This window comes from Erigeron canadensis, chromosome 7 (assembly GCF_010389155.1).
Source record: "Erigeron canadensis isolate Cc75 chromosome 7, C_canadensis_v1, whole genome shotgun sequence".
NCBI lineage: Eukaryota > Viridiplantae > Streptophyta > Magnoliopsida > Asterales > Asteraceae > Erigeron > Erigeron canadensis.
In genome coordinates, this window is record NC_057767.1 from 21,012,122 (window position 1) to 21,038,311 (window position 26,190).

The window sequence follows — 26,190 nt, forward strand, 5'->3', positions numbered from 1 at the left end:
ACTTTAAACCATAGTTATTAGACTCTTACGAGTCACGAATCGGCTCTTACGAATCGAGTCAATTTATACCAAAAACGAGGCGAATCGCTGGGCGACTCTTTTTTCTCATGACTCTTACGAGTCGCGATGTGAATTTGGAACGAGTCAATACGAGTCGCAACTTATGATTGTTGTAATTTTATAATATGGTTATGTATTATATATTATATTTATGGTTACATTATTTTATATGTTATATTTGTATTTTTTTTTATCCTTTTACTATTAATTTGGAGATAAGTTATAAGTTTATGACCAAAAATTATTAAATATGTAATATTTTGTTAATGTATAAACATAATTAACTTATATTTTGTTTATAAATACGTCACACATATATAATTATGCAATATTATGTGGTATATAAAAATGTCCTGACTCTTACGAGTTGAGTCACAATTCAAAATTTAGGTTTTCGAATCAAATTAAAAATTACGAGTCAACAACTATATATGCTTTATACATTAAAACCATTCTTTAATTTTCGCATGACAAAGTACAAATTTTAATTCACTTAAATAATTTATACTCACATCCTCATTAACAAAACCCTAAAAATAAAAATAAAAGTATATGCATACAAATACAAAAACCCTAAAACACAATGTACAATTACACATGCATTGAAGTACAAATACTAGAATACAATACAAAACCTCGTCAACCCAACACGTTGACTGCACGTGACTATCCAACCAAAACCTTAAACTGTTCAAGCCAGTAAGAAAGTGAATGTAAGTTTGAAGTCACAATCTTTGAAACCCCACAACACATTGCCACCATCATCATCATCATCAAGATTTGGTCTTTTGTATATTTTTTTTTTTTTTTTTTTTTTTTTTACAGTTTTACCCCGTCCATCAAGAACCACCGTACCAATTTTGTTGGGGACCCACTTTCCACCACCATATGTGGGCCCCACACTTCTGTTAAAGATCCATTAAATCTATACATCTGTCTGTATCCATCTGTTCAGTATTAAGCATTTATTCAATATTTTTTCACAACCAAATTCTTATTTTCTTTGTGGATCTTTTTTTTTTCTTTTCTGGTGACACCTTTTCATAATATATATTTTTGTTCATTATAATAATCCCATAAAAAATCCCACTTGATTATAATAATGTATTTAATAAAATAATATTACAAAGGGTTTATTCTACATTACTTATATAATATTGTCACACATTTGATTTCTAATAAGGGTTTAAGGGTTCTTGCTAAAGGGTATTTGAAAGGCTTAAACTTTCTTGTTAAAGATTTTTTGTTTTATCTATGTTTTGTGTAAGTGTGTGAATTATTTGTGTGTGTTTTGTTGAGACAATGGATACCCATGGAAGGCTAATTGCTGGTTCACACAACAGAAATGAGTTTATTCTAATCAATGCTGATGAATATGCAAAGGTATGTTCAGCTTTTAGCTTTTGCATTATATATACATACATATATATGTATATATTATATTTGGGTGAACAATTTCTTGGTTATTTAATTTGAGATATAGCGGTGCATTTTGAGTGCTACATTGATATTCTACATTCAGAAGATGAAAAGTTTGTGCTTTCATTACGGATTTATGTTGGTAGTTGTTTAGTAATCTTTAGTGAATGTATAACCATCTCATAGGTGGCATACTTAAGGTTCAAACTTTAATAGGTAACACATGGGGGGTGGCCAGGGAAGGGGTTCGGAAACAGGCGCGGGGATACCCGGCCAGGTATATGTGAGTCAAAGTCAAAGACTTGCTTTACCCGGTTAACCTGACAAGGAAAACAGCATCCGTTATTGTAAGTTAATGTATATTGAAATTTGATTGTGTCACACAATTATGTGTGTCAAGGTTGATTACATATCAATGTTATATTAGGCGAAGTAAATTTTTTTAAGTTACAAATAATGCTAGGTACCCACATTGTCTTCAATCTTAAAATTTTTTATGTTCTTGACCTCATTATGTTACAATGTTGAAAATTTTCCATTTGCATGTTTGATTTTTTGCTGTTAATCTAATCTTTGTTTTTTGTTTTTCTACATATCCACATTTTCTTAAAGCTTAAATCTTTTGATGTTCTTGTTCTTGTTATGAATAATATGATCTTGTTATGTATTCACATTGCCTTAAAGCTTAGCCTTGTTTAATTTATTAGTATAGAAAAGTTGAAAAAATTATCAATTGGGTAACTGAGAACATATTTGCTTCAACAGGTGAATTCTGTAACAGAATTAAGTGGTCAGATATGTCAGATTTGTGGGGATGAGATCGAAATGACTGTTGAAACTACTTATCCATGTGCCCAAAAGCCCGCCCACCTAGTCTATGAGCCATTTGTGGCTTGCAACGAATGTGCATTTCCTATATGCAGACCTTGCTATGAATATGAAAGAAGGGATGGTAATCAAGCTTGCCCACAATGCAAAACCAGATTCAAAAGAATCAAAGGTATTGATATGCTCATTCATTTGATGTGTTTCTTAGTGTATTTGTGTAAATACAAGGACTAAAACAATTATAACTAGGGAGTCCAAGAGTTGATGGCGATGAAGAAGAGGATGGATTTGATGATTTGGCTAACGAATTTGATCTCCGAAACAATGACAGGAGAAATCCTCATAGTCTTTATGAATACTCTTCACACATAAATATTGATGCTTCAAATATTTCTGTCTTTGCCACCGCATCTGAAGTAGATGGTGCTGCTCCTAGTCATGAGATGCCTCTTCTTACTTATGGTCAAGAGGTAATAATAACACGATTGTGATATTTGTGATATTAAAAGTGGTTATGTGACATTAAATAACTAGAGTCAAATAATCAGCTGTAACAATATGGGTAATAGGAGATTATGTTTGAATGTGCTTCTGCTGTTTGAAGTCCCGTGATCAACTTTTTGAGTGTTTTGGTAAATTTTATTAATTATAAGAAACAAAATAAATTGGCCCAAAATGTCACTTATAGAACAACGGTACCTGGCGGGGCATGTGGGAGGTGATTATAAATTACGGAATAAAATTCTCATGATCTAGGTGAAAAGAAGGGCTACATAGGTATTCTTTTCTTACCCTTGATTAATGTCGGGAAGCAGCATTTGTTTACCTAAACCTGAAAAATTAATTCAGTTATAAAAGTGGAGAATTACTAACTTTTAATAGTGACAACTTTCAATATTGAAGGATGATGATAGTCATGCTTTAATCATCCCGCCATTCATGGGGCGTTCGAAACGAGTTCATCCTACACAGTGTTTTGATACCGCTTCGTCAGTCTCTTGTAAGTGTTTACTTTCTTGTTTGGTGTTGATTCAAGGGTAAGTTTTGCATACTTGTTCGTTTACTCTTAATATGACTGTCTGTTCTTCGTTGCAGTAACAATGGACCCAAAGAAAGATATAGCAGTTTATGGGTATGGAACGGTTGCATGGAAGGATAGAATGGAGGAATGGAGGAAAAGACAGGCCGATAAACTTCAGATAATGAAGCACCAGGGGAATGATGGTGGTGGCGGGCATGATGGTGATCTAGATGATGAAGATTTGCCCATGTAGGTGTTTTATCGAATGGTTTCTTAATTACATGTCAATACAACTCAATTGATTACTTTAAGAATGCATTGGTAGTTAATAAGTTATAAGATCCATGTCCTATCCATTTTGACTCTCAGACAAATGAAACACTCTCAGCTTTAAAAGTGATACAGTTATATTTATTGTTTTAAGAAAAAGAACAATATTTACATTAACTATTACCATAGGTATGATAGATACAAAAAAGATATATCAAGATTGCAAAAGGTTGCACCTTAATCATTGTGTTTTCAAGTACAAGTATGATCAAGCTAGTGAATAACACTAGTCAAGAATGACGAGAATACTAAATATATGTTAATAGTTTCAAATTCATTGTTTTTTACTTTGATCATACAGGATGGATGAGGGAAGGCAACCACTGTCAAGGAAGCTGCCGATTCCTTCAAGCAAGATAAATCCGTATAGAATGGTGATTTTAATGCGTATGGTGATTCTTGGTCTTTTCTTCCATTATAGAATCCTTCATCCTGTAAATGATGCATATGGATTGTGGCTCACTTCAGTTATCTGTGAGATATGGTTTGCTGTTTCATGGATCTTAGATCAGTTTCCGAAATGGCTTCCTATTGAGCGTGAAACATACTTGGACCGATTATCATTAAGGTATATGCAACCCTTTCCATTCTCTATTCAGGAATGCCGACTAAGGCATGTACTATTAATATTGTTACAGAATGCACTAAAATATTATTATTTTAGCGACTTTTACACTACAAAGCAGTGCACTATGAACATTCACGGTATGCACATCAATACCATAACTTCCATGTAGGTCTTGTCGTGGCTCTGTCCCTCTCTCGCAAATTTAGAGGTAGCAATTTTTACCTATCTCATAAATCTGGTCCCAAATGGTCTCATACCATAAGAAATTACTTGTATGACGTGAAAGTCCAAAAGTGTCTGACCCGTTAGTCAACTTGTCTCCCCATACTTTTGCTATCTTATATTCGAACTTTTGAAGTAGTGTTTAAAAGTTTGATACTTTGTAATTAGGTATGAGAAAGAAGGGAAGGCTTCTGAGCTAGCTCCTATAGATGTCTATGTGAGCACAGTGGATCCATTAAAAGAACCACCACTCATCACTGCAAACACGGTTTTATCTATATTGGCGGTGGATTATCCTGTGGATAAAGTTGCCTGCTATGTTTCTGATGATGGTGCTGCCATGCTTACATTTGAAGCACTCTCAGAAACATCTGAATTTGCAAGAAAGTGGGTCCCTTTCTGCAAGAAATTTAATATAGAACCACGTGCTCCTGAGTGGTATTTTGCTGAGAAGGTTGATTATCTTAAAGATAAAGTACATCCTGCATTTGTCTGTGAACGCCGTGCTATGAAGGTAAATTTAAACTATCCATCAAGTTTGTGTCTTGCTTTTTATAGCCATGTTCAAATTCAGATGCAATGTTAAGCGTTATGGACTTATTATCCAAGTATTTGAAATACAGAGAGATTACGAGGAGTTTAAGGTACGGATAAATGGGCTTGTGTCCATGGCACAAAAGGTTCCTGAAGATGGATGGACTATGCAGGACGGGACTCCGTGGCCCGGAAATAACGTTAGGGATCATCCTGGAATGATTCAGGTGCTAACATAATTTTGTCTTTATATTAATTCTCATCTTATGACATATGCTTTGTTTGAAAGTTTCGGAATTAGTTACTCATCGATTTTTTTTTTCTCAATGGCACACTTATAAATGTTTAAGCTTTTGTTACTTTTCTAAATATGAAAAACAGTATAAGATTATACATTTTCTGCATATTAGAATTCTATGCATAAGTATTTCACGTCAGAGCAAGTGTGTACAATCCTACACTTCTTAATAAGCATGCCGAAAATATGTTTACATTTAGCAGTCATAGTGATATTCTAAATTATCTGGATAATGTTGTAGCACATACACTTTGGATGTGGAGCCACCATATCGATAACTCCATTTATTTTTGATGAATTGTATTCAACAGGTTTTCTTAGGGAATGATGGTGTTCGAGATGTTGAAGGAAACGAATTACCACCCCTTGTTTATGTTTCTCGAGAGAAAAGGCCTGGATTTGACCACCACAAGAAAGCGGGTGCAATGAATGCTCTCGTATGAACTTCTCAATTCCGTACGAAACTTTTAAAAATTATACTTTCCAATCCTTTTAACATCTCTAACTTTAATCTATTTTGAAGATCCGAGTCTCTGCTGTTATTACAAATGCACCTTACATGCTCAATGTAGATTGTGATCACTATATAAATAATAGTAAAGCTCTCCGGGAGTCTATGTGCTTCATGATGGACCCTATATCCGGAAAGAAAATTTGCTACGTTCAATTTCCTCAAAGATTTGATGGGATTGATCGGCATGATAGATACTCAAATCGCAACGTTGTCTTCTTTGATGTAAGCCACTCCTCTCATCAGTACTATTGTGAGTATATAGAGGTCTAAAATTAACCAGGCGGATAACAGGTCACTTTGGCTAATTTTTGGACATGAAACATATCCTGAATTGAGCAATGCAGACCTCGGAACTCTTCTATTGACTATCCTTTAGTTTACGATAATAAAAAGTTACTGTTTATGGTAGACTGGTTGTTCATACTGGAATATTCAATATTCTTGTAAATAATCGTTTTTTTTTTCTTTCTTAATCTTCTGTAATACTTTGATAGATTAATATGAAAGGGCTGGACGGGATCCAAGGACCGATATATGTTGGAACCGGATGTGTTTTCAGGAGACAGGCATTGTATGGTTTCGATGCGCCAGTTAGAATGAAACCTCCTGGAAAAACATGCAATTGCTTGCCTCAATGGTGTTTGTGTTGTTTCTCATCAAGAAAGAAGAAAATCAAGGGAAATGCAAAAAAGAAAACTAAAAAGATGAAGAAGATGATGGAAAGTTCAATACAAAAACACTCACAAAACATCGAAGAAGGGAATGCTAAAAAGAAAATGAAAAAGATGAAGAAAATAATGGACACTTCAACTCAAATACATGCACTAGAGAATATCGAAGAGGGGATTGAAGGTGAGTGACTGATTTTTAGGTGGTTTGAAGTTTAGAAACTTTTCGTTTTTATTTTGTTAATAGGTGGGTATCTGTGCAGGAATAGATAGTGAAAGATCATTGCTCATGCCTCACATAATGCCTGAAGATAAGTTTGGACAATATCCTTTAACTTCTGAAGGTAAATATGAATGGTTTTTAAGCAGTTTCAACCTTGAGTATTTTGTTGTTTTATTTTTTACAAAAAATTGTGTATTTTGCAGAAATAGATTGTGAAAAATCATCGCGCATGCCTCATATGAAGTCTGAAAAGAAAGCTGGGCAATCTCCTGTGTTCATGGAAGGTAAAATGAGTGGTTTTGAGGAGGTTTGGTGTCTTATTCTTTTTGTTTTTATTTTTATACAAAGTAGGACTTTTTTTTTGCAGAGATAGATGGTGAAAGATCATTGCCCATTTCTCAGATAAAATTGGAAAAGAAATTTGGGCAGTCTCCTGTGTTTATTGCTTCGACCCTTATAGAAGACGGTGGTGTTCTTCCTGGGGCATCGTCTGCATCGCTCTTGAAAGAAGCTATTCATGTCATAAGTTGTGGTTATGAAGATAAAACTGAATGGGGAAAAGAGGTATGTAAAGCAATACAATATTAGTTTCATCTCAGTTTCTATCTGTGTTAGAGATTGTAAAATGGGCATGTTGTTCATCGAATCAAAATGGGAAAGTTTAGATGTGGGTCAAAATGATCTGGCTTACGTCCTGTTGGGTTTAACTGCAAGCATGTTTTGTCAATTTTTTTTTCAACTTTTATCAATATGATTATCAGTTATGATGATAGAATGTATACTATTAGTTTATAAAGTAAATGTTTTTAAAAAAATGAATTAACGTGTTTTAAGCGTTTAAATATACTTCTGGTGGCCCCTGATGTATTTGATCTATATGATGTGTTGCAGAAAACATATAGCCCCATGGTGACCCATTTAGTTAAATGGGTCAAATTAGCCATCGGTAGTTTCTGCTTTCAGAGATATTTATAATGTGTATTCTTAAATTTATTGAAAACGCAGGTTGGATGGATATATGGTTCAGTCACGGAGGATATCTTGACGGGGTTTAAGATGCATTGTCATGGGTGGAGATCAGTGTATTGCATTCCCAAGAGGCCCGCATTTAAGGGTTCGGCACCAATTAATCTTTCCGATCGTCTTCACCAAGTTCTTAGGTGGGCTCTTGGGTCAGTTGAAATTTTGTTGAGTAAGCATTGTCCTATATGGTATGGTTATGGGTGCGGTTTGAAGCCTTTGGAGAGGCTTTCATATATAAACTCTGTTGTCTATCCATTGACGTCTGTTCCATTGGTTGCTTACTGCACGCTTCCGGCTGTTTGTCTCCTCAGCGGGAAATTCATTGTTCCAGAGGTAAGAATAATATGAAATATTCTTACGCAATCATGCTAATGAACATTATTGTCTTGCCACGTCAATCTAAACCAATTGTGTCCTATTCAATATTTCTCATCAGGGTATGCATTAGCATAACGTTTTTTTAAGTCTGCAATTGTTATAAACGAAGGGCATGATTTTGAAGTGATTTCTAATGTACTTTTTCTTTTGCATCTTGCAGATAAGCAATTATGCTAGCATTATCTTCATGCTCATGTTTTTATCAATTGCCATAACAAGTGTCTTAGAGATACAATGGGGTGGAGTTGGTATAGACGACTTTTGGAGAAACGAGCAATTTTGGGTAATCGGTGGTGTCTCCTCTCATCTATTTGCTCTATTTCAAGGTCTACTAAAAGTTTTGGCTGGCGTCAATACAAACTTCACTGTTACCTCAAAAGGTGGTGATGATGGAGATTTTGCCGAGCTCTATATCTTCAAGTGGACCAGTCTTTTGATCCCACCATTGACTTTATTAGCCTTTAATGTCATCGGTGTAGTTATCGGGATCTCTGACGCAATCAACAATGGGTACGAATCGTGGGGTCCACTTTTTGGGAAACTTTTTTTCGCGATATGGGTCATTCTTCATCTCTACCCTTTCCTCAAGGGTGTAATGGGAAAACAAAGGACTGTTCCCACCATAATACTCGTATGGACAATCCTTTTATCTTCGATTCTGACATTAGTGTGGGTTCGGTCCAACCCATTTGTTAGTAAAGACGGCCTAGTATTGGACCCTTGCGGGTTAGACTGTAACTGAGTATGATAGTCAAATGGTCTTTCAGGCAGTTCTGAAGTAGTATTATTATAGAGAAGTTGGTTAGTTTTTGTAGATACAAAACAGGCAGGTGATTTTGTGGTAGATTGAGAGTTCACTTTTTGGGGTCATGATTTTAGTTGATTCTTATTATATAAAGGTTTGGGGAGTCTTGTGAGGATTAAGGGATGGATTTCAGAAATCTTATCTGTTTGTAATCCCAGAAGAACATAGATTGATTAGTCATTTTATTATTATTTTATAATGTTCCTCTTTTATAAAATTTAGTTGAAAATGTATTGGTTTTTGTTATATTTATTCAACTTATTTGATGTGTTATAATATACTCTAAATGAATATAACTATCAAACTCTGTAAATTGTACAGATATCATTTTAGTTATATACTCCGTATTATCTAAACGGTCGTTTGTTTCAAATTAAGCGTCTATCAGTAAAAAAAAAACGTTAAAAAAAAAGTATGCCTACTTTTTTGGTTTAATCTTTTATATAAATTTGTTGTTAAAGCTACTTATAAATTGAGGAAGTAAATTTGCACTGTATGTAGTAAATAATAAAGGTATATCTGGAAATTGGAATTTATCATTTACTTTTAAAAGTGGGAATTAACTTGACATAACTTGAAGTCTTGAACTAAAATCTCATTCTATGATTCAAGTAAAATAGAGGAAAAAAGGGTTTTTGTCTAGCAATTAAACAAAAATTTATCGTATCTCATTTTAAGATTCAAGTAAAATGGAAAAGGAAAAGAAAAGTTTGTGTCTAACGATTAAACATATGAGAAAACCTTTTGATTAATTCTTTAATTCTTGATAAATAACACTCTTTTGATGATTTGAGTAAGTGTGGCAATCTAAAAGCTCTCAAGGATAGAATACAATAGATATTGCATGCAAATAATCTCTTCATGGAGTTAGAATTCTTTTTTAGCAGTCAATGCATAAAGTCTTGCCAACCATATATATACCTCCATTTCATGAAAAACCTCGTAAGGTACCAAGGTTTGAACCGACCTCGTGAGTAAAATTTGGATGCTTCACGGCTCCATTTCTGGTGTGAAGTTGCTAGCAGATAATTAAATGTAAAATAGAATATTTCGGTATCTAAAGTTCTTTGACGGAAAGCTATTGATGTTAAGTTCTACATTTTATTGGATGGATTGTTTTCCGAGTAAAAATATTGAATATAAAGTATCGTTTAGAGCTCTCACAGTGGTAGACACTCATTCTCCAAGGACTAGTCCATATCAGCATCACATCAGCTCCACATCAGCCTAAGGACTAACCAAGGACTAATCCCCTCAAAACACCCACAATGCCAGAACTAGTCTAGAACTCACTATTTATTTAACTTTATCTTTTCAACCCAATATTCTACCATCTATTTAATTATACACTTTTAACCCTCTAATATATACAATTTCAATTTTATAATAAAAACACACTTAAAAGTTCCATTAAATAAAAAAACATACAATACAATACTAAAAAACAACACATTATTAAATAAAAAGAACAACATAGTTTCACAATTTATTATTACTAAGACAAACAACAATAGATCACGGGAGACGCCAAATATGCTCAACAAGATCGTGACGAAGACCATGGTGAACCCCTCGGTCTCGAAGCTCCTTATTGGTGCGTGAGTGGACCGCCATCCTCTCACGGAAGGTACGAACAGGTACACGGGGTGGCTCAGCTAGGATTTCTAGATCATAGGAGGTTATTACATAACCCGAATCCTCGACAATCATGTTATGCAGTATGACACAAGCATACATGGTTCGACGAATCTTGTTGACACTATACGACCTTGAGGGGTGTGTAAGGATCACTCAACGACCTTGGAGAACTCCAAATGCTCGTTCCACATCTTTGTGCGCACTTTCTTGATACTTCTTGAATTTTTTCTTTTTCAGGTCTTGTGGGCATGAAAATGCCTTGACGAATGTCGCCTACTCAAGATAAATACCGTCAGCTAGATAGTATCCTTTCTTGTAATCGGTTCTGTTAACCGTAAATGAAGTATCCGGAACCGTATCCTCAATGATTTCCCTAAACAAATGTGATTGATTAAGGACGTTTATGTCATTGTTCGAACCTGCCGTTCCAAAAAATGCATGCCAAATCCATAAATCGTACGACGCAATAGCTTCAAGCATAATGGTTGGTACCCCTTTATCACCTCGAGTGAACTGGCCTTGCCATGTTTTTGGACACCTTTTCCAGGGCCAATGCATACAGTCGATGCTTCCAAACATCCCTAGAAACCCATGAAGCTCTGCGTGTTTTTGGTAGATACGCTGTATATCATTTGTTGTTGGTCTTCGTAAGTACTCTTCTCTGTAAAGGTCAAAGACACACTTACAAAAAGCATCAAGCGAATCTCTAGAAGTTTTTTCATCTATTTGTAGATACTCATCAAGTAATCAGCCACGCTGCCATACGCCATCTGACGTATCACAGATGTACACATTTGAATTGTAGTAAAACCAAGTTTACCTCTTGCATCTAGAAGCTGGTTTCGAAACTCAATAAAATGACGCGGAACAGGCTCATCACCAATTGGGGAGAAAGAAGCTATATCATTAGCTATACGCATGAACAACTCTTTTCGCATTCGAAATCGCCGCCTAAAGAAGTGAGGGGGGGTACTGATGTGCGTTTTTATTAAACTACCTAAGTTTTAAATTTATAATTCAAGGTTCTACCTAATCTATCTTATAATGTGACTAAGAGCAGTGTACTATGTCTAGTGGCAGTATAGTCTAGGTAAGTCCAAGTTCGTTCGAAGGGAACTTAAACTAAGGAAATGAAAATACTTATAATTAAGATTACAGTTTTCTTTTGGGGTTTTCCTAGTTAACTAATTGCATATGAAATTGAAGACAATAATAAATGTAAAAACTGACATTCGTTTGGTTTTGATTGACATGCTTAAAAGTAGTTATAGTTGAAGTTGTTGAACGACTCTTTTCACATTCAGATTCTCGTTAGATTCACTTAAATTATTTAATCTGATTGCCCCTCGACTAGTCAGACACTTCAATGAGTTCTTGTTAAGGTCGCTCACTGAGCTTTAAAAACTGAGCCTATAACTACGACTGAAATCTTTTATGTAAGTCTTGATTCTTGTTAAAGTTTAAAGACACCAGATCAGCTAGATTAACCCAATTAAGCGCATACTCGTTTGAACCAATTCTTAACTCTCAATCAAGTGTCCAATTATAGATCAAATGATTACACTGATTAAAGACCGACCAATGTTTCGCAAACAGATTAAAATGACCCTAGAGCCTCGGTACCAAGTCGACTTAACCAAATCAATTAAAATCAGTTTGTATATGAAAACTAATAACAAATCAGATTCAAGTAAATATGGATCTACGATGTAGCATAGAAACTGTTCAAGAATCAACCATAATCAACAATCAAATCATGTTTACATCACGTCCAAACGACTGTCTAGTAATTTAGCTACTCACAGGCTGAGTAGCCATGAACAATCTAATAAAATAAAATAACATAAAAATCTAGAGACAACGGAAAGAGATAAAGAATATGAAACCGGGTGATTATAAATCACAAGGTTGGATCCCCAAGCATCTGATGATGTTAGATCTGCTCTGGAGTGCCTGAGAGGTCCAAATTCTCGATCCCTAGCCGTCACTTTCGACCTATGTGCTCTACTTCTGTTTTTAGGGTTTATAATGGGGTATTTATAGGCAAAATACGGAAAACCTTAATTCTGCCGACCTAGTCCCAGCGGCGCTGGCAGTGTGCCCAGCGGCACTGGGTGTGCTCCTGAAGGCTCCAGCGGCGCTGGTCTATTTCCTGTACGATCCAGCGGCGCTGGGTGTGTCCCAGCGGTGCTGGCAGCTCCATTTCGCATGCGTTTTCTTGTTTCAGTTCCTATTCTTCATACGTGTATTCCCCAAACTTCATCCTTAGTACTCCTAAGCTCATTTCTACTCTCTCGATCAGTCATCTCTCAAATCAAACATGTTCACAAACCTAATTCCATTAAGTACCTTAAAGTCCACACTAAGTATTCATTTATACCTCAAAAACGTGTCAAACGAACGGAGAAAAAGTCACAAATAAATCACTCATCAGGTACTTTGTGTTTTCTACAAAGTAATCATTTAGCAATTGTTGTCCTGTACGAAGTCGATCACTTGGGATATGAACACGAGTGAGACGGGTAGAAGATTCACCATTTACGACCAAATCGATAAAATCGCCCATCATAGTGATAAGTTCTTCATCGTCGGAGTCGTTCGCAAACAACTCCGGTCGAGTGTACGTGTTAGCACTCGACGGAAATGGAAAAGACATGATGATTTTAGATATATGTATGTGTGTTTTATGTTTATAAGAGTGTGTTTTTTGTGTATAAAATTAGATATGTGAAGATGTTATATATATAAATGATAAAAAAGTACCAAAAGTGAAAATGTGTAAGAATTATAAATATGGCCGTCATAGGGACTAGTTGTGTCAATTTTTTGAAAAATTTGCCTCATTTGACCGTTGCATTAAAAAATAAACGAACACTCCTACTTGTATGTATGGGAACGAACAGTGGTGGACGAGCGGGAGGACGAGTGACACCTAACGGTGTGCACTCGTCCTCGGTGAAAGAACGAGCCGAAACGAACCCATTGTGAGACCTCTTAATATCCTGGCTTTAGTTAACCATAATCAAATAGTGGTGATGAAGCTTATTTATTCACAAGGGGTTTTAGACTCGTGTTCTTCTTGATGAATATTTAAAGTTAGCTTTAGGTATTCGATTTTCATTTATGGTATGTCTGATCCTAACATTTGCGAGCAATTCTGACCTCTGAAAAAATAAAAAATACTCTACAGTATCCTGTCTCTAATTGAAGTCTTTGGTCATGGTTTGCCATACTCAATTTATAAAGAAACAAACACACTAATATTCAGAGGATTAGAGTAACTCACTTTTATTTTTATTTTATTTTTTTAAACAACAATAGTAACTCATTTTTATACTTTTGTATCACTATTTTTACCCATTTTAATTGTTATAATTGTATATACAGTAGAACCTTTATAAATTAATACTCGATAAATTAATGACCTCAATAAAAACCAGTATAAAATTAGACATCAATCGATAAAAGAATACAGTAATATAATAATTTTTTTGAAGCCCCGATATAAATATATATAAATCCCGTCAAAGTTATAAATTAATAATTTCTTAAATATTCCAAAATTCTAATATTGTATGGTAAAATATGAATCTATTTTTTAACTTCAAATCTTTGTTGAATATATATTTAAATTTCTCCATTGCACTTAAGAGTTGCGACATTTTTTATCATATGACAACAAAAAGTTGTGAAGAGTTGTTATTGCCGGAGCAATGCTTTTTTCCAAGTGACCGATTTCAAAATTACTGTATCGTCCTCAACTTAGTCATGAACTATTTTTCTTTTAAGTATTTGTCACAATTTCTCCAATACTTTGAACCCTATATCATTTATTATTATCACAAGGATAATCCGCAACACATTCACATTCGTTTTGGGCTAATAATTTGTACCCGTAATCAAGCTCTCAAGCTCACGAATGTCTTATCCAGAGTTTACATCATTTGGTTGAATATATCGAACGAATTTTACCGTGTCAAAAGCAATTTGCTATGGACTCATGTTTATTTAATGTGTGAATATACATTGGAGATAAAACTTAAAAAGGAATACATGAGTCTCTTTAAATTTATGATTTATTAATTTATCGATATAATAATATCTCGTTAAATTAATAAAATATTAAAAATGATTAATTTAGAAAGGTTTTAGTATATGTCGCATCAATGAATGCACGGGACTCAAGATAATTGCAGATTAACATGATAAAGTCAAAAATGAAACCAATGTTCTCAAATTTTTCATCTCAAATTAGTACACTGGCTCAAATAATTCATAACCTCTCTGACTACCTTTGTTGTGCTTTGCATATATGCTTACAACTGTACATCTCCACACGTACATTTAAGTAATGAAAAAAGTACGTATATTTAGTTTGTTAACGCGTTTATGTCAGTTTCACTTATAATGACATTGTTGGGGCAGCAGCATCATCATCATCAATGTGGAAAATTTAATATCACACTTTACAAGTCTATGCAGATATTCACATGCCATCCTGCTACTTTTCATTCTACTTCTGGTCACCCCACACATTTACTATTTTATAGGTCTTTTTCTCAAACCATTTATTTCTCACATGAGAGCAGAGTGCAGACTTGGTTATTAAAATCGAATGGGTGGTCATTGGCCAGAAACCTATTCCCATGGTGTTACAGGCAATGTTTACAAACCATTTTTTGCCATACACAAGAATGCATACGACATACAAACATAAGGGAAGGGGCACATTTTGACATTATGTTGTTTACATACAATTTCTGCTAAGTACGACCAGTTACGCATGTAAATATTTGTAATTGTAAAGTGCACCGTGATCATAAGCCCTCGGGAATGGTCTTAGAGGGCTCTTTTAAACAAAAATGTGTTTAGTTTGAAGTTGGTCACTTACGTCACTTTTCATTTTATGTTATCAATTTATGGATAATATAGTTGTAAAAAAATAAAAAATAAAGTAGTATGTTATGAAAAACCCACATTCACACTAAAAAAAATCTCATCTAACATACCTGGACCTTCCCGCTCCTCAATCATGCACACAACCGTTGCATCCTATCTGCCCTGGTCTTAGAAAGGTTCTGCACACAAAAAAAGCTCACCAATCAAGCAGCTTAAGTTTTAAATCAAACATTGCATTTCCGGGGCATAACTACTCTTGACAAGTTTCGTCTCTGTGTTTACTCAAAATAAGACGACTTGGTTGACTTTCCATGTAAAGCTTAAAACTTGCCTACAGAATAGACATTCAGTTTGTTGGAGATGAAAATCCGATTCAAAACATCTCCCATTTTTATACTTTTAGATTCCAGAGCTTCGTAACTTGCGACGCAGACAACTGTTCCAAACACATTTAAAATTTGGAGATAACAGCATTTGGTGACCTTGCGATAGACGTAACAAAAGCAATGGTTTGACTAGTCACAAGTAAAGACATGTGATATTACAACTAATTACAGAGCTAGTTTGACTAGTCATATATACAACCGCGGTTTGATATGCCGTAAATCCCTATCTATTCTGCAGCAGAAAAAAACGTGCTTGAAGACCCTTACTATCTGCTCACCCATCATTCCTTCACATAACTGGCTAGAATATTGGATTCTCTAGAAAGCCCACACTCAAATTTCTCACGTCCCTAAAACCAAAATCAGATTGCTTTACAGACAAGTATTTGGATTTTTTTTTAATACAATATCAAGATTGAAATAAACCGATACTAAAGAGAAAATTTACAAGAAACGTTATTCAATACCTTTATCTAAAGCTAAATTGTCACCCGTTTTTGACCCTTTTAGATGAGAGGCTTTTTCCCCAAAAACTCCGCTACGCATTGAGCTAACGTTCAGAACAGAAGACTCATGGTGGTTACTGGTGCTTGCTGCTTCACTTGACAAATCATATTGGTCACCCTTTAACTCAAGATGCTTGTTCTTCCCCAACCAGTCAATTGAACCATCTACTTCATTCTCAAAATACTTATTAGGAAAATGTTCAAAACTTGGAACTCCACATAGTTCATTTTCTTCACCAGTTGCAGTGCCTCGTGTATTTTCACCTATTAATGATCATAGGAAGAAACTCTCATGAGTCTTTACAAGTCAAGTAACTATCAAGATTGAATGATCAATATCTTACCCTTAAAATCATTTTGAGTGGCGGCGGGTGTGGCAAATAACGACTTTAAAGACAGATCTTCACTTGCAAAAAAAGGAAAAAAAAAAAACACCCGTCAATTTTCATAAGATCTTATATGCAAGAATTATAGAAAGAGGATCCAGTTTGACTCATATGCTTAATTGCTTAATAATCAGCTCCGTAGGGTCATGGTTTAACCTCTTAACTGGTCAAACAAAATACAGCTTAAAAAGAATTGGGCTAGATGGCCAATCATCACCAACTAATAGTATCTTTGGTGCATTAAACCACGTAATTCAACATACTCAACAGTTCAATAATAATTTATAGTATCTTGAAATAGATGACATCCTACTATCGTATATAAAGCAATAGTTTTGAACATGTGTTCAAGTGAAGGAGTGACCTTACACAAATAAATACGTCTATTGACTTGCCAATTTAAATCAGATACTTAATTATGTAAAGCTAACCATTAAAATCGTTATTTCCATGATCAGACTAATGTGCTAAGGTTGCGGCTGCATATTCCCAACCCCCTTTTACATGACTGATTCGAGAATAAAAAACTTATATTAACCAGGAAAGTGAACTTATTTGGCGGTGTATAGACATTTAACTAACCAGACCAGTATAAATCTTCCTCAGGCATATTTGCATCTCCTTTCAGCAAATCCACAGCTTGATCGGATTCTCCATCAGTCACATTTTTGGAGCTATATTCCAACTTATTAACTGAATTGACCATGTCAGCTGCAAGACTAGAGCTTTCTTGTATTAAAGAACCTGCTCTAGCAGAACTTTCAAGATCGGAAACTTGGTTATCTGTAGAAATATAATACACTAACTTCAGAGAATAATACACTAACGTAAGAAAAAATAAATTGTGTGTATTAATATTGAAACGGAATCCACCTTTTATGCTTTTAGCCAGTAGATTATCCTTCTTATTTGCTAAAACTAAACTCTGAAATCCATCCACTCTGGAACTATAGTTCCCCCAATCCTCCATATTTTCCTTTTGAAATTTTTCTGTAAAAGTACATTTCATTTTCTAAGAATCCATTCACGTGTGCTAAAATGCACTGTACCTAAATATGGAAAATACAAAACTACCTTGCTTATATGTAATATCTTTCTATAATGATGTAGGTGCATCAAAAAGAGTATCACTAAGAACTACCAACAAACACAAAACCAATTTAATGAACAATAGCAAAAGAGCATTGGAGCTATATGTTGACTCCAGGATATTTTTTAATTTAAAAAAACTGACATATTCTTCTGTTCCGTATGTGAAACTAATAAGGATCAGATGGTATAACAGAGTATACAGCAGAAAATAAGTCTAGCGGGCTAAGTGTCGTTTTTTATTAATTAATTGTTGTTCTTGGCAATTACATGTTGGCCAAGTTTAGGGTGTTTATTGATAAGGCCTACATGCCAATTTATTTAGGTATCGGTAAAAATATTATTATTGAGTCATAGACTTTTGTGGAATATCTATAGATAAAGAGAGAGGTGTGAAAGTAATAGCTTTATCCCCTGAAGCTCGGAATCCAGCTCTATCCCCGTCATTCAGCTGTTATTTTAATCATTCAGCTTCTGTTCTGCATCAATCAAGTGTTCTTTTGCCTTTGTTATTCGTATATTGCTGTTGATATCAATTGGTATCAAAGCAGTCCTTATGAAATTATGTTACGCCAGTCATGCCACCACACAAAGCTTCAGATGAGTAAGTAAAATTGGAAGTTGCATTGCAAGAATTACGTTCCCGTTCTCCGCATTTTCAGCTCGCTACTGAACACTTACAGGACGCTGCAAAATCGAGATTGGATTTTATTGACTTCACAGGGTACAAGTGAGTGGCAGTCAGTGGCTTTGGTGAGTTTGCAAAACAAGAGTAAACAGCAATACGCAAACTTGCAGGGTCTGCAAACTAAGTGATCAGCAGGCTGCAACTAACGATTTCCGTCATTCTGAAATTTTGGCTATGTTAGCTAAATTGCAGCCGGTTCAGCAGCCGCCGTCACCGAAGGTTACGCCACCAGCTCCTTCAATACCGCGTCATCCAGTCTTCCTTGACAGCCTGATTTAACATCAATTATGTTTAGTGATGGCGTCATTCTGAGAGTTCCGGGTTTGACAGTGTTGATGCCAATCGTCCACCAGTTTCTTGGGGGAATGCGTGGGTTGGGGGTCAACCTCTCTATTAAGGCAGATTGCTGACTCAAGAAACTGAAGATGCCTTTGTTTGGAGGTGATGATGTGTACGGTTAAATTTATAAGATGAAACGCTTCTTTGATGTTCAAGGGTTCATGCAACCAGGGGATCAGCCACAGGCTGTTGTGTAGTCTTTGGAGGATCAGGCTTTATCTTGGTATCAGCCTTCAGGCTTCTCAAGCTGCAGTTCTTGTCCATATCCATTAAGCACGAGGGCATTGTACGGGATTACATTAGCTTGTTTGAGAAGATGGTGGCACGGTTGGAGGGTATTGATAAGCCGATCATAATTAGCACTTTCATGAACTGATTAAAGCCAGAGATTTGTACCTCTGTTCCGAGGGTTTTAACTAACACTACTAAACTCGCAATAATGGTTGATGATGATAGAGCTAGTGGAGGGGCTGAGGTTGTCCGGAGAAGAGTTTGAGGTAAACTGAGAGGAGGCCGCAGGGGAGGTAAATGAGATGGAAGGTCCACCCAAACCTTGTAATCCCGGAGTTAACATTGATTGAACTAAGTTTTGAAGACACATCTTGAGGACAAGGTGTGTTTTGAGGGGAGTAATGATAAGGATCAGATGGTATAACAGAGTTCACAACAGAAAATAATTAGGGGGCTAAGTGTAGTTTTTTATTCATTATTATTCATGACAATTAGTACTGTCCAAGTGTAGGGTGTCTATTGAGAAAGCCTGCGTGCCAATTTATTTAGGTATCGGTATTGATATTATTATTGAGTCCTAGCTTTTGTGGAGTCCCCTGGAGCTCGAAAACCAGCTCTGTCCCTATCATTCAACTTCTATTTTAATCATTCAACTTATGTTTTGCTTCAATTAAGTGGTGTTCTTTTGCCTTTGTTATTTGTATTGCTGTTGATGCATATCAGAAAATATGCTATCATGAGTTGGATAATAGAACAAAATATTTTATTTTCCACCTCTAATAAATTCATTTTTTGTTAGTACTATATAACCAAAAGTAAAAACCACTAAAGGGAAATCAAAGCATTACTCTCTCCTCTGGTTGGAGTTTCCTGAGCTTTTAAATCACCCACAAGTTGGGAGTTCGACATCTCTACAGCATTTTCAATTGCTGTCCCCGGCTGTTCTTTCTTATCACTTAGCGCATGCTCACTCTCGATTTTCTGTTCAGTCTCTTCTGATAGCTGTGCAGTGTTCATACCAGTGGAGATACTATCACCCCCCTTTAAATATGCACTTTCATCAGGTGCGGATGTCCTTGTAACTTTCTGCTCATTCCAATTGTCATTTTCGGTGTCCATCACTTCCACAGCATTTTCAATTCCATCTGCAAAGTAGAGGACAAAATTATATATTTAAACTCAAGGCATTTTTAAGAAAAGACACTATGAGCTATCTCCCAAAAAAAAAACACATACAAATATGACCAAAATAATCAGACATATCATCCTTATCAATGTCTTGTGATGACTCTTCATGAGCATCATCTTCAATAGTAGACCTGATTACATCTTCAGTTGTACTTTCATTCTGATCAGGCTCTGAGCCTACACCTCCAATACACTGCTCATCTATGGCACACATATCAATTCTTATTAATTGTTCATGTTCATGTTCAGATTCTCCATCTTGTCCATTTCTGTAAGAATTATTGCCTAAGACAGGCACATTAGGAGAATAGCTGGTCACTGATGAATCCAAACCACTTTCAAGCTCCTTACGCCCATTATTAACACCATCTTCAACATCATGGTCATAAATAGGATTATCAGACTCGCCAAAAATATCATTGACAGAGAAAGGAGTGTCAACTCTGTCATTAGTGGATGGGTCTGGGGTAGTTTCACGTAACCTAGTTATGTTGTAATCATCACCTTTGCCTAACACAGATGTATCAGATACATCATCAGTAAACTGCTTTAGCTTCAACTCATGTTCCTTTTTAGTATTATATGCTTGACCTTCACCACCCCCACCGCTCAACACAAGGGGCTCACCATCAGCTGGCATTTTACCGCCAGTTGATGGCACTGAATCAGTCTCACGCTCCATGGAAGCATTAGCACTCTCCGACTCACCCAAACTGAGCATCTCCTGAACATCATTACCAGCAGATGGTGCTAGCTCAAACTCGTGATCCAGTGCATGTTCATTCCCGGTATCTGCAACACCACTTCTTTCTATGGCAATATCAGAACAATTATCATCACCAGAGATGGGAATCTCAACTATGTCATTGGCAGAAGATGGATCTAAAGTAGGTTCAAATAGCCTAGTTATGCTATCATAGTCATCTTTGCCTAAGACCGAAGTGTCAGATACACCATCATGTATAAGCTTTGAGTTAGGCTCATTTTCCTTAAAGGTGTTATCAGCATCATCTCCCTCGCCCTCACAGCATAAAACTAGGTCCTCACCATCAGATTCTCTGGTAGCATTAACACCACCATCTACCCCATCAGGTTTGCCCAAACTAGACATCTTGTGAACATCATTAGCAGTTGATGGTGCTACCTCAAATTCAGGTTCTGGTGCAGGTTCCTTCCCAGCATCAATTAAATTATATTCCACACCACATCTCTCTGTGGGAAGACCAATACTACTATCTTTGCCAGATAAAGGAGTCTTGTGTATGTCGTGAGCAGAAGACGGATCTGTCAGAGGTTTAGACAGCCTACTTACATTATATTCATCATCTATGCCCAATACTTTATCGTCAGTTAACGGCTTTGGGTTAGACTCATGCTCGCTATTAGCTTTATCAGCCTCATCTTCACGTTCCACACTGCTCGGAACATGATCCTCACCATGAGATAGCATATTACCTAATATAGGTATCTCACAAACATCAATAATTAATGGCACTGTCTCTAATTCAGGTCCCTGCGTTGGTTCTTTCACTGTATCAACACGATCGTATGCAACGCCATGCCCGTCCATGTCAAGACCAAAACTGGTATCTTTGCCCATTAACAGCACATTTTGTTTCACTAAACTATCATGAGCAGTAACTATGTCATCTTTAGTATCATCTTCCTCCATAGAGAGACCCACAAGCTCATCACCGGCAGTCAATTGCACCACAGTGTCATCTTTGTTCATTTCACGATCTAGTTCTCCATGGGAAACCTCTCTATTGGCCATGTCACAATTGTGAAGTTTCTCAATGTTACCATGCATGCTATTATCCTCAGAAACAGGCTCCTGCATCACTGGCTTCTGGGCACTTCCCCTCTTGCCTTCTTCGGCTTTTTCAGTCTCCTCTTCGCCTTCTGGCTTGCCTGCAAGTCAGTAGATAAGTTTATATTTGAATCCTACACTTTAAAAAAATAATAATTCAATAAAATCCAACTGTATATGCTTACTCATTATGCCTGGTTGTTTAAATGCCTGACTGTAAGAAGCAGAATCATATGTACAGTTGTCATCTCCAAAACGGTCAGACTCTTCCATTCCAACAGTCACGTCTACAGAAATCACAGGTTCCTCAGCCCCCACACCACTTTGCAAGTCTTTTGATGTGGATCCTAAATTTACCAATTCCTTGTCATAGGTCTCTGGTCTACCAGATTTCAAAACAGATTTAGCAGCATCCAAAGCCATCTGATTCTGCACATTACACCCATCTGAAATTGCATCAGGCGTAGCTTCTAATGAAGTTTTAACATTAGAATGAGCCCCTGGTAGAGTTTCAACTTCAAAATTACTGGGTGATTCAACCCCTGAAGGTTGCTCATCAAATAAAGAGCTTAAGCTTTCCATAGTAATGGCAGTCTCACTCTTACTTTCCTTAGCAACTTCAGCTGACAACCTCGCATACTCTGAAGCAGAAATATTACCCGCGTGTCCCAATATCTGATCCGTCACTTCTTTAGGCATTTCAGATTGTGCTCCTATGATCACAACATCTGGAATGTGCCCGGGTTCTCCAACATAAGGTTTTCTCTGGTGAGCTGATTCTCGCTGCTGCTTCTTTTTAGCAACCCTTTCAGAAAGACTGATTGCTACAGTTCCAGCACGTTTAATTCCACTACGCGTAACTCTTCCCGGAGCTGTTTTGACAGCTGAATCGTGTCTGAATTTTGGAGTTTTATCCGAGGACAAATCTCCAATGGGCTGTTGTTTAATGGCTGTCTGCCTTGGCTCCTTTCTGTTACTTCCAACTGCACTACGTGTGAACCTCCTATGAGATCCATCAATCACATGTGTATGCTCACTCTTGGTAACTCTTTCACCAAGTTCAGAAGTCACCGGCTTTGAGATAGGTGTTTTCTCTATGTTTGACTTTTCACCATGGTCCTCTGATTCACTTGGCTTCATTAAACTCAACTTTGCTCTTTTTTTAGAACTACCATCTCTACCTATGGCACCACCGGGTGAGCGTGTCTTTGATCCACTCTGCAGCTGGTTCTTTGGGGAGTTTTGAAGTGAATGTGCAACTGCCTTTCCTTCACTCTTACTTGCACTACGCATAGAGCGTGTTGAAAATTCAACAGGAGAAACATACTCGGGCTCAACAGGCCCGCCATCAATAATAAGAGTTCCTCTTCGTTTTTTAGATTTCGGACTAATGGTAGAAAAAGCTACTGCTTTCATTTTATCATCAGAAGCATCATTTCCTGACCTGATAACAATTTCTTTATCTTTTAAACCTTCGCTGATCACGGACAAACTACCACATTGCCTTCTCGACTCGTTTCTCCCAACAGATTTAGGTGAATCGGGAATCTCAGTTTCTTTTACAGGTTGACGTTTTCCAAACGAGGGTTTGCCAGTTACCTTACTCTGAGCTTCTTGCGTTGGAGATTTTCGCCTAGTGACCCTTGCAGCTGTACCGCTCAAATGTTTTTCATGATGGACCACTTCGGTTTTTTCAGGGTCAATTCCCTTACCCTGAGCTTTTTGCACAATAGATTCTCGCCTAGTGACCCTTCCAGCTGGAGCGTCCACAGGTTCTTCAGGATGAGGGACCTCTTCAATTTTCACAGGTTGCGTGGCGGACCCTCTCCTCTTTGCATTCTTCTTAACTGCATGCTCCAACGGTTCGTCAAGCTGTTGACCCCTCTTAGACTTTCTTTGAGCCTCAACTTTGTTCTCGGTCTTGCTTATGCTACTCCTTGTAACTCTAGACCGTGTAACTCGCCTGTTATCAACCATTTGAACTTTGTCGACTTCATCTGCATCCTCAACCTTCGCCTCTCTGGTCCTCAACGATTTTCTCTTGGGATGTTCTTGATTATCTTCTAGAGTAACACTGCTCGAGTTACTACTCTGATCAGTGGCCTTCATTTCCTTTCTAGTTCTTTTCTTTCCATCTTGCGGTTTAGCAACAGTGTTTCCAATATCTTCTTTTACTGTTTGTCCTCTAGTCCTTGTAATTCTAACTGGGATATCCACAACCTCCTTAGCAGGCTCAGCAAGTTGCACAGCTTTTGCTACTTGCCTGCCACTCTTTTTCTTATCTTGCGACTTCATATCAGGGTCAATATCAGCATCCCCTAAAGATTGTGCCTTAGACCTTGTAACTCTAGCACGAATAACAACAGGTTTCTTAACTGATTTACTTGCCTTTGCATCACCTTTAACTGGCCTTTTGCTTTGCTTGTCTTCATCAAGTTGAACAGCACCGCAATTTCCCGAAACGTGCACCTTGGATCTCGTAGGTTTACCAAGATTAGCTTTCAGTTCTTCATTTTCATCCTTTTCCTTAATAACATATTTTGCCGCACTTCTACCTTGCCTCCTTCCAACATTTGGAAGGACATCATCCTTCTCCAAAATATGAACCCTCGACCTCGTAAGCTTTACAGGAATTTGTACAGCATCTTCAACTAACTCTATGTCATTATTAACAACTGGATTTCCCACCTGTTTTGCCACAGATTTCCTCCGAGCCCCAGTCTTCCTAACTACACCTTGTTGTTTCTTGACAGAAGTGAGTCCATATTCAAATATGTCATTAGTTGGACAAAATTTAACTTTCTTGGCTTCCCTTTTCGACGCTTCAGCTTCACCCTCATCTGTTGTTTCAACCCGACTCTTCAAACAAGCCCGTTGCCGTGTTATTGGTTTCTGCTTTTCCTGAACCTAACAACAAAACACATAAAGATAATAACTTTGGGACCCAAACAACAATAACATAAAACTTAACATATCACCTTGGCATTTTACTACAGAAAAGTACCAAAAGCATAAAAACATATTTAAAAAAAAAAAAAACACTACACGATTTAAATATAAGCAAAAACCCATAATTTAATTAAGAAAATTGCAGCTATATTACACAAAGGGGTAACTAAAATTGGTTATATTTCTTCTTATCGCCTTATTGCTTGTTTTAAGCCGATACGCTGTAAGAAACACTCTTCTAAAAACCGTTTATTTGTTTATTTTATAAGGATAAGCACTTTTATATATGCATGTAATTTTATCCCAACATATATGCATTTATAAATAAGCAAATCCCAAACACCCCCCTAAACCTGCATATTCTAATAAAATAGTAATTCTATTTCTAGTAATGGTTCCAAGAAAGCAATATATCTATATATCTATATATGTCTAATATCAGTAAAGATGTTCAATAAATGAGTAAAAAGACAAAAAAGGAATAATTACATTGAGAAGTTGGGAAAGCTTATCAGCCAGTACAGAATTGGCAGAACCTGCAGGAATATTATGTTTCTTGCATAAAGCTTGAAGTTCTTTCCTTTTCATATTATGATAATCCTCCATCTCTGTAAATATTATTCAAAAATTTAACTTTAATCAGAAAAAAATAAAATAATGCAGTAGATCAATAAAATAAAATAATTAAATTAAACAAAATATATAATTAACATAAATAAACAGTAAAAATGAAAGTGAAATGGAAGTCGATTAAATTTTACCTGAGTTAGAGATCAAATTGATAATCTAGTAAGAGGTAAATATTGGAAACATATGATAAGATCTGTGAGGTAATTTTGAAAAACAGTGAAAATTAGGGTTCCCGCTCGCTCTCTGCGAGAAAATTGGGGTTTCAGTTTTGTATTGTATTGTATATTGATATAGAAAACAAGGAAAGGAAAGAGGGGCGCGTGGGATTTGTAATTCGTTGCCACGTGCTCTTTATTGACGGTTATATTTCTTTGTTAAGTAGTAGTAGTAAAAGCCGTTCGTTTCTTTTTTTTCCTATTTTTAATATTTTCTTATCTATTTAGGCCTCTCCTTGTAAAAGAGTCCTCCATGCGTCCCGCGAGCCGAAGACGGAAAACGTTGTTGGCAGCGAGAGTCCTGAAAGCTGCGTCCCTCACTTCAATCCTCGTGAGGACTCTTGA

The 26,190-nt window shown here is 36.4% G+C and overlaps 2 protein-coding genes across 7 annotated transcripts; one reads left to right on the plus strand and one right to left on the minus strand.

Moving 5' to 3' along the window:
* The first annotated feature begins 1,305 nt into the window (after positions 1 to 1,305).
* Positions 1,306 to 9,124, plus strand: LOC122606693 (cellulose synthase A catalytic subunit 2 [UDP-forming]-like). 2 transcript variants are annotated; one of them, XM_043779543.1, is made up of 15 exons: positions 1,306 to 1,443; positions 2,245 to 2,479; positions 2,557 to 2,777; positions 3,211 to 3,307; positions 3,403 to 3,577; positions 3,960 to 4,226; positions 4,617 to 4,962; positions 5,072 to 5,209; positions 5,592 to 5,717; positions 5,804 to 6,016; positions 6,289 to 6,646; positions 6,726 to 6,777; positions 7,069 to 7,249; positions 7,691 to 8,041; positions 8,247 to 9,124. In XM_043779543.1, exons 1-15 carry the CDS (start codon positions 1,363 to 1,365, stop codon positions 8,826 to 8,828), a joined length of 3,423 nt encoding a protein of 1,140 aa, XP_043635478.1. In that variant the 5' UTR covers positions 1,306 to 1,362; the 3' UTR covers positions 8,829 to 9,124. The 2 variants fall into 2 exon arrangements, with proteins under 2 accessions (XP_043635478.1, XP_043635477.1); XM_043779542.1 differs by lacking the exon at positions 6,726 to 6,777 and having other exon boundaries at positions 7,053 to 7,249.
* Positions 9,125 to 15,923: 6,799 nt separating this feature from the next.
* Positions 15,924 to 25,889, minus strand: LOC122606487. Of its 5 annotated transcripts, XM_043779340.1 has the most exons (10): positions 25,762 to 25,879; positions 25,490 to 25,608; positions 22,237 to 24,958; positions 20,290 to 22,152; positions 19,902 to 20,198; positions 17,580 to 17,696; positions 17,289 to 17,489; positions 16,665 to 16,721; positions 16,282 to 16,584; positions 15,924 to 16,164 (listed from the first exon to the last, which is right to left on the minus strand). In XM_043779340.1, the coding sequence occupies exons 2-10, from the start codon at positions 25,604 to 25,606 to the stop codon at positions 16,157 to 16,159; spliced, it is 5,685 nt and encodes a 1,894-aa protein (XP_043635275.1). In that variant the 5' UTR covers positions 25,607 to 25,608; positions 25,762 to 25,879; the 3' UTR covers positions 15,924 to 16,156. The 5 variants fall into 5 exon arrangements, 4 of the variants coding, with proteins under 4 accessions (XP_043635275.1, XP_043635276.1, XP_043635277.1 ...); XM_043779341.1 differs by lacking the exon at positions 16,665 to 16,721 and having other exon boundaries at positions 25,762 to 25,881; XM_043779342.1 differs by lacking the exon at positions 17,580 to 17,696 and having other exon boundaries at positions 25,762 to 25,880.
* Positions 25,890 to 26,190: the final 301 nt, after the last annotated feature.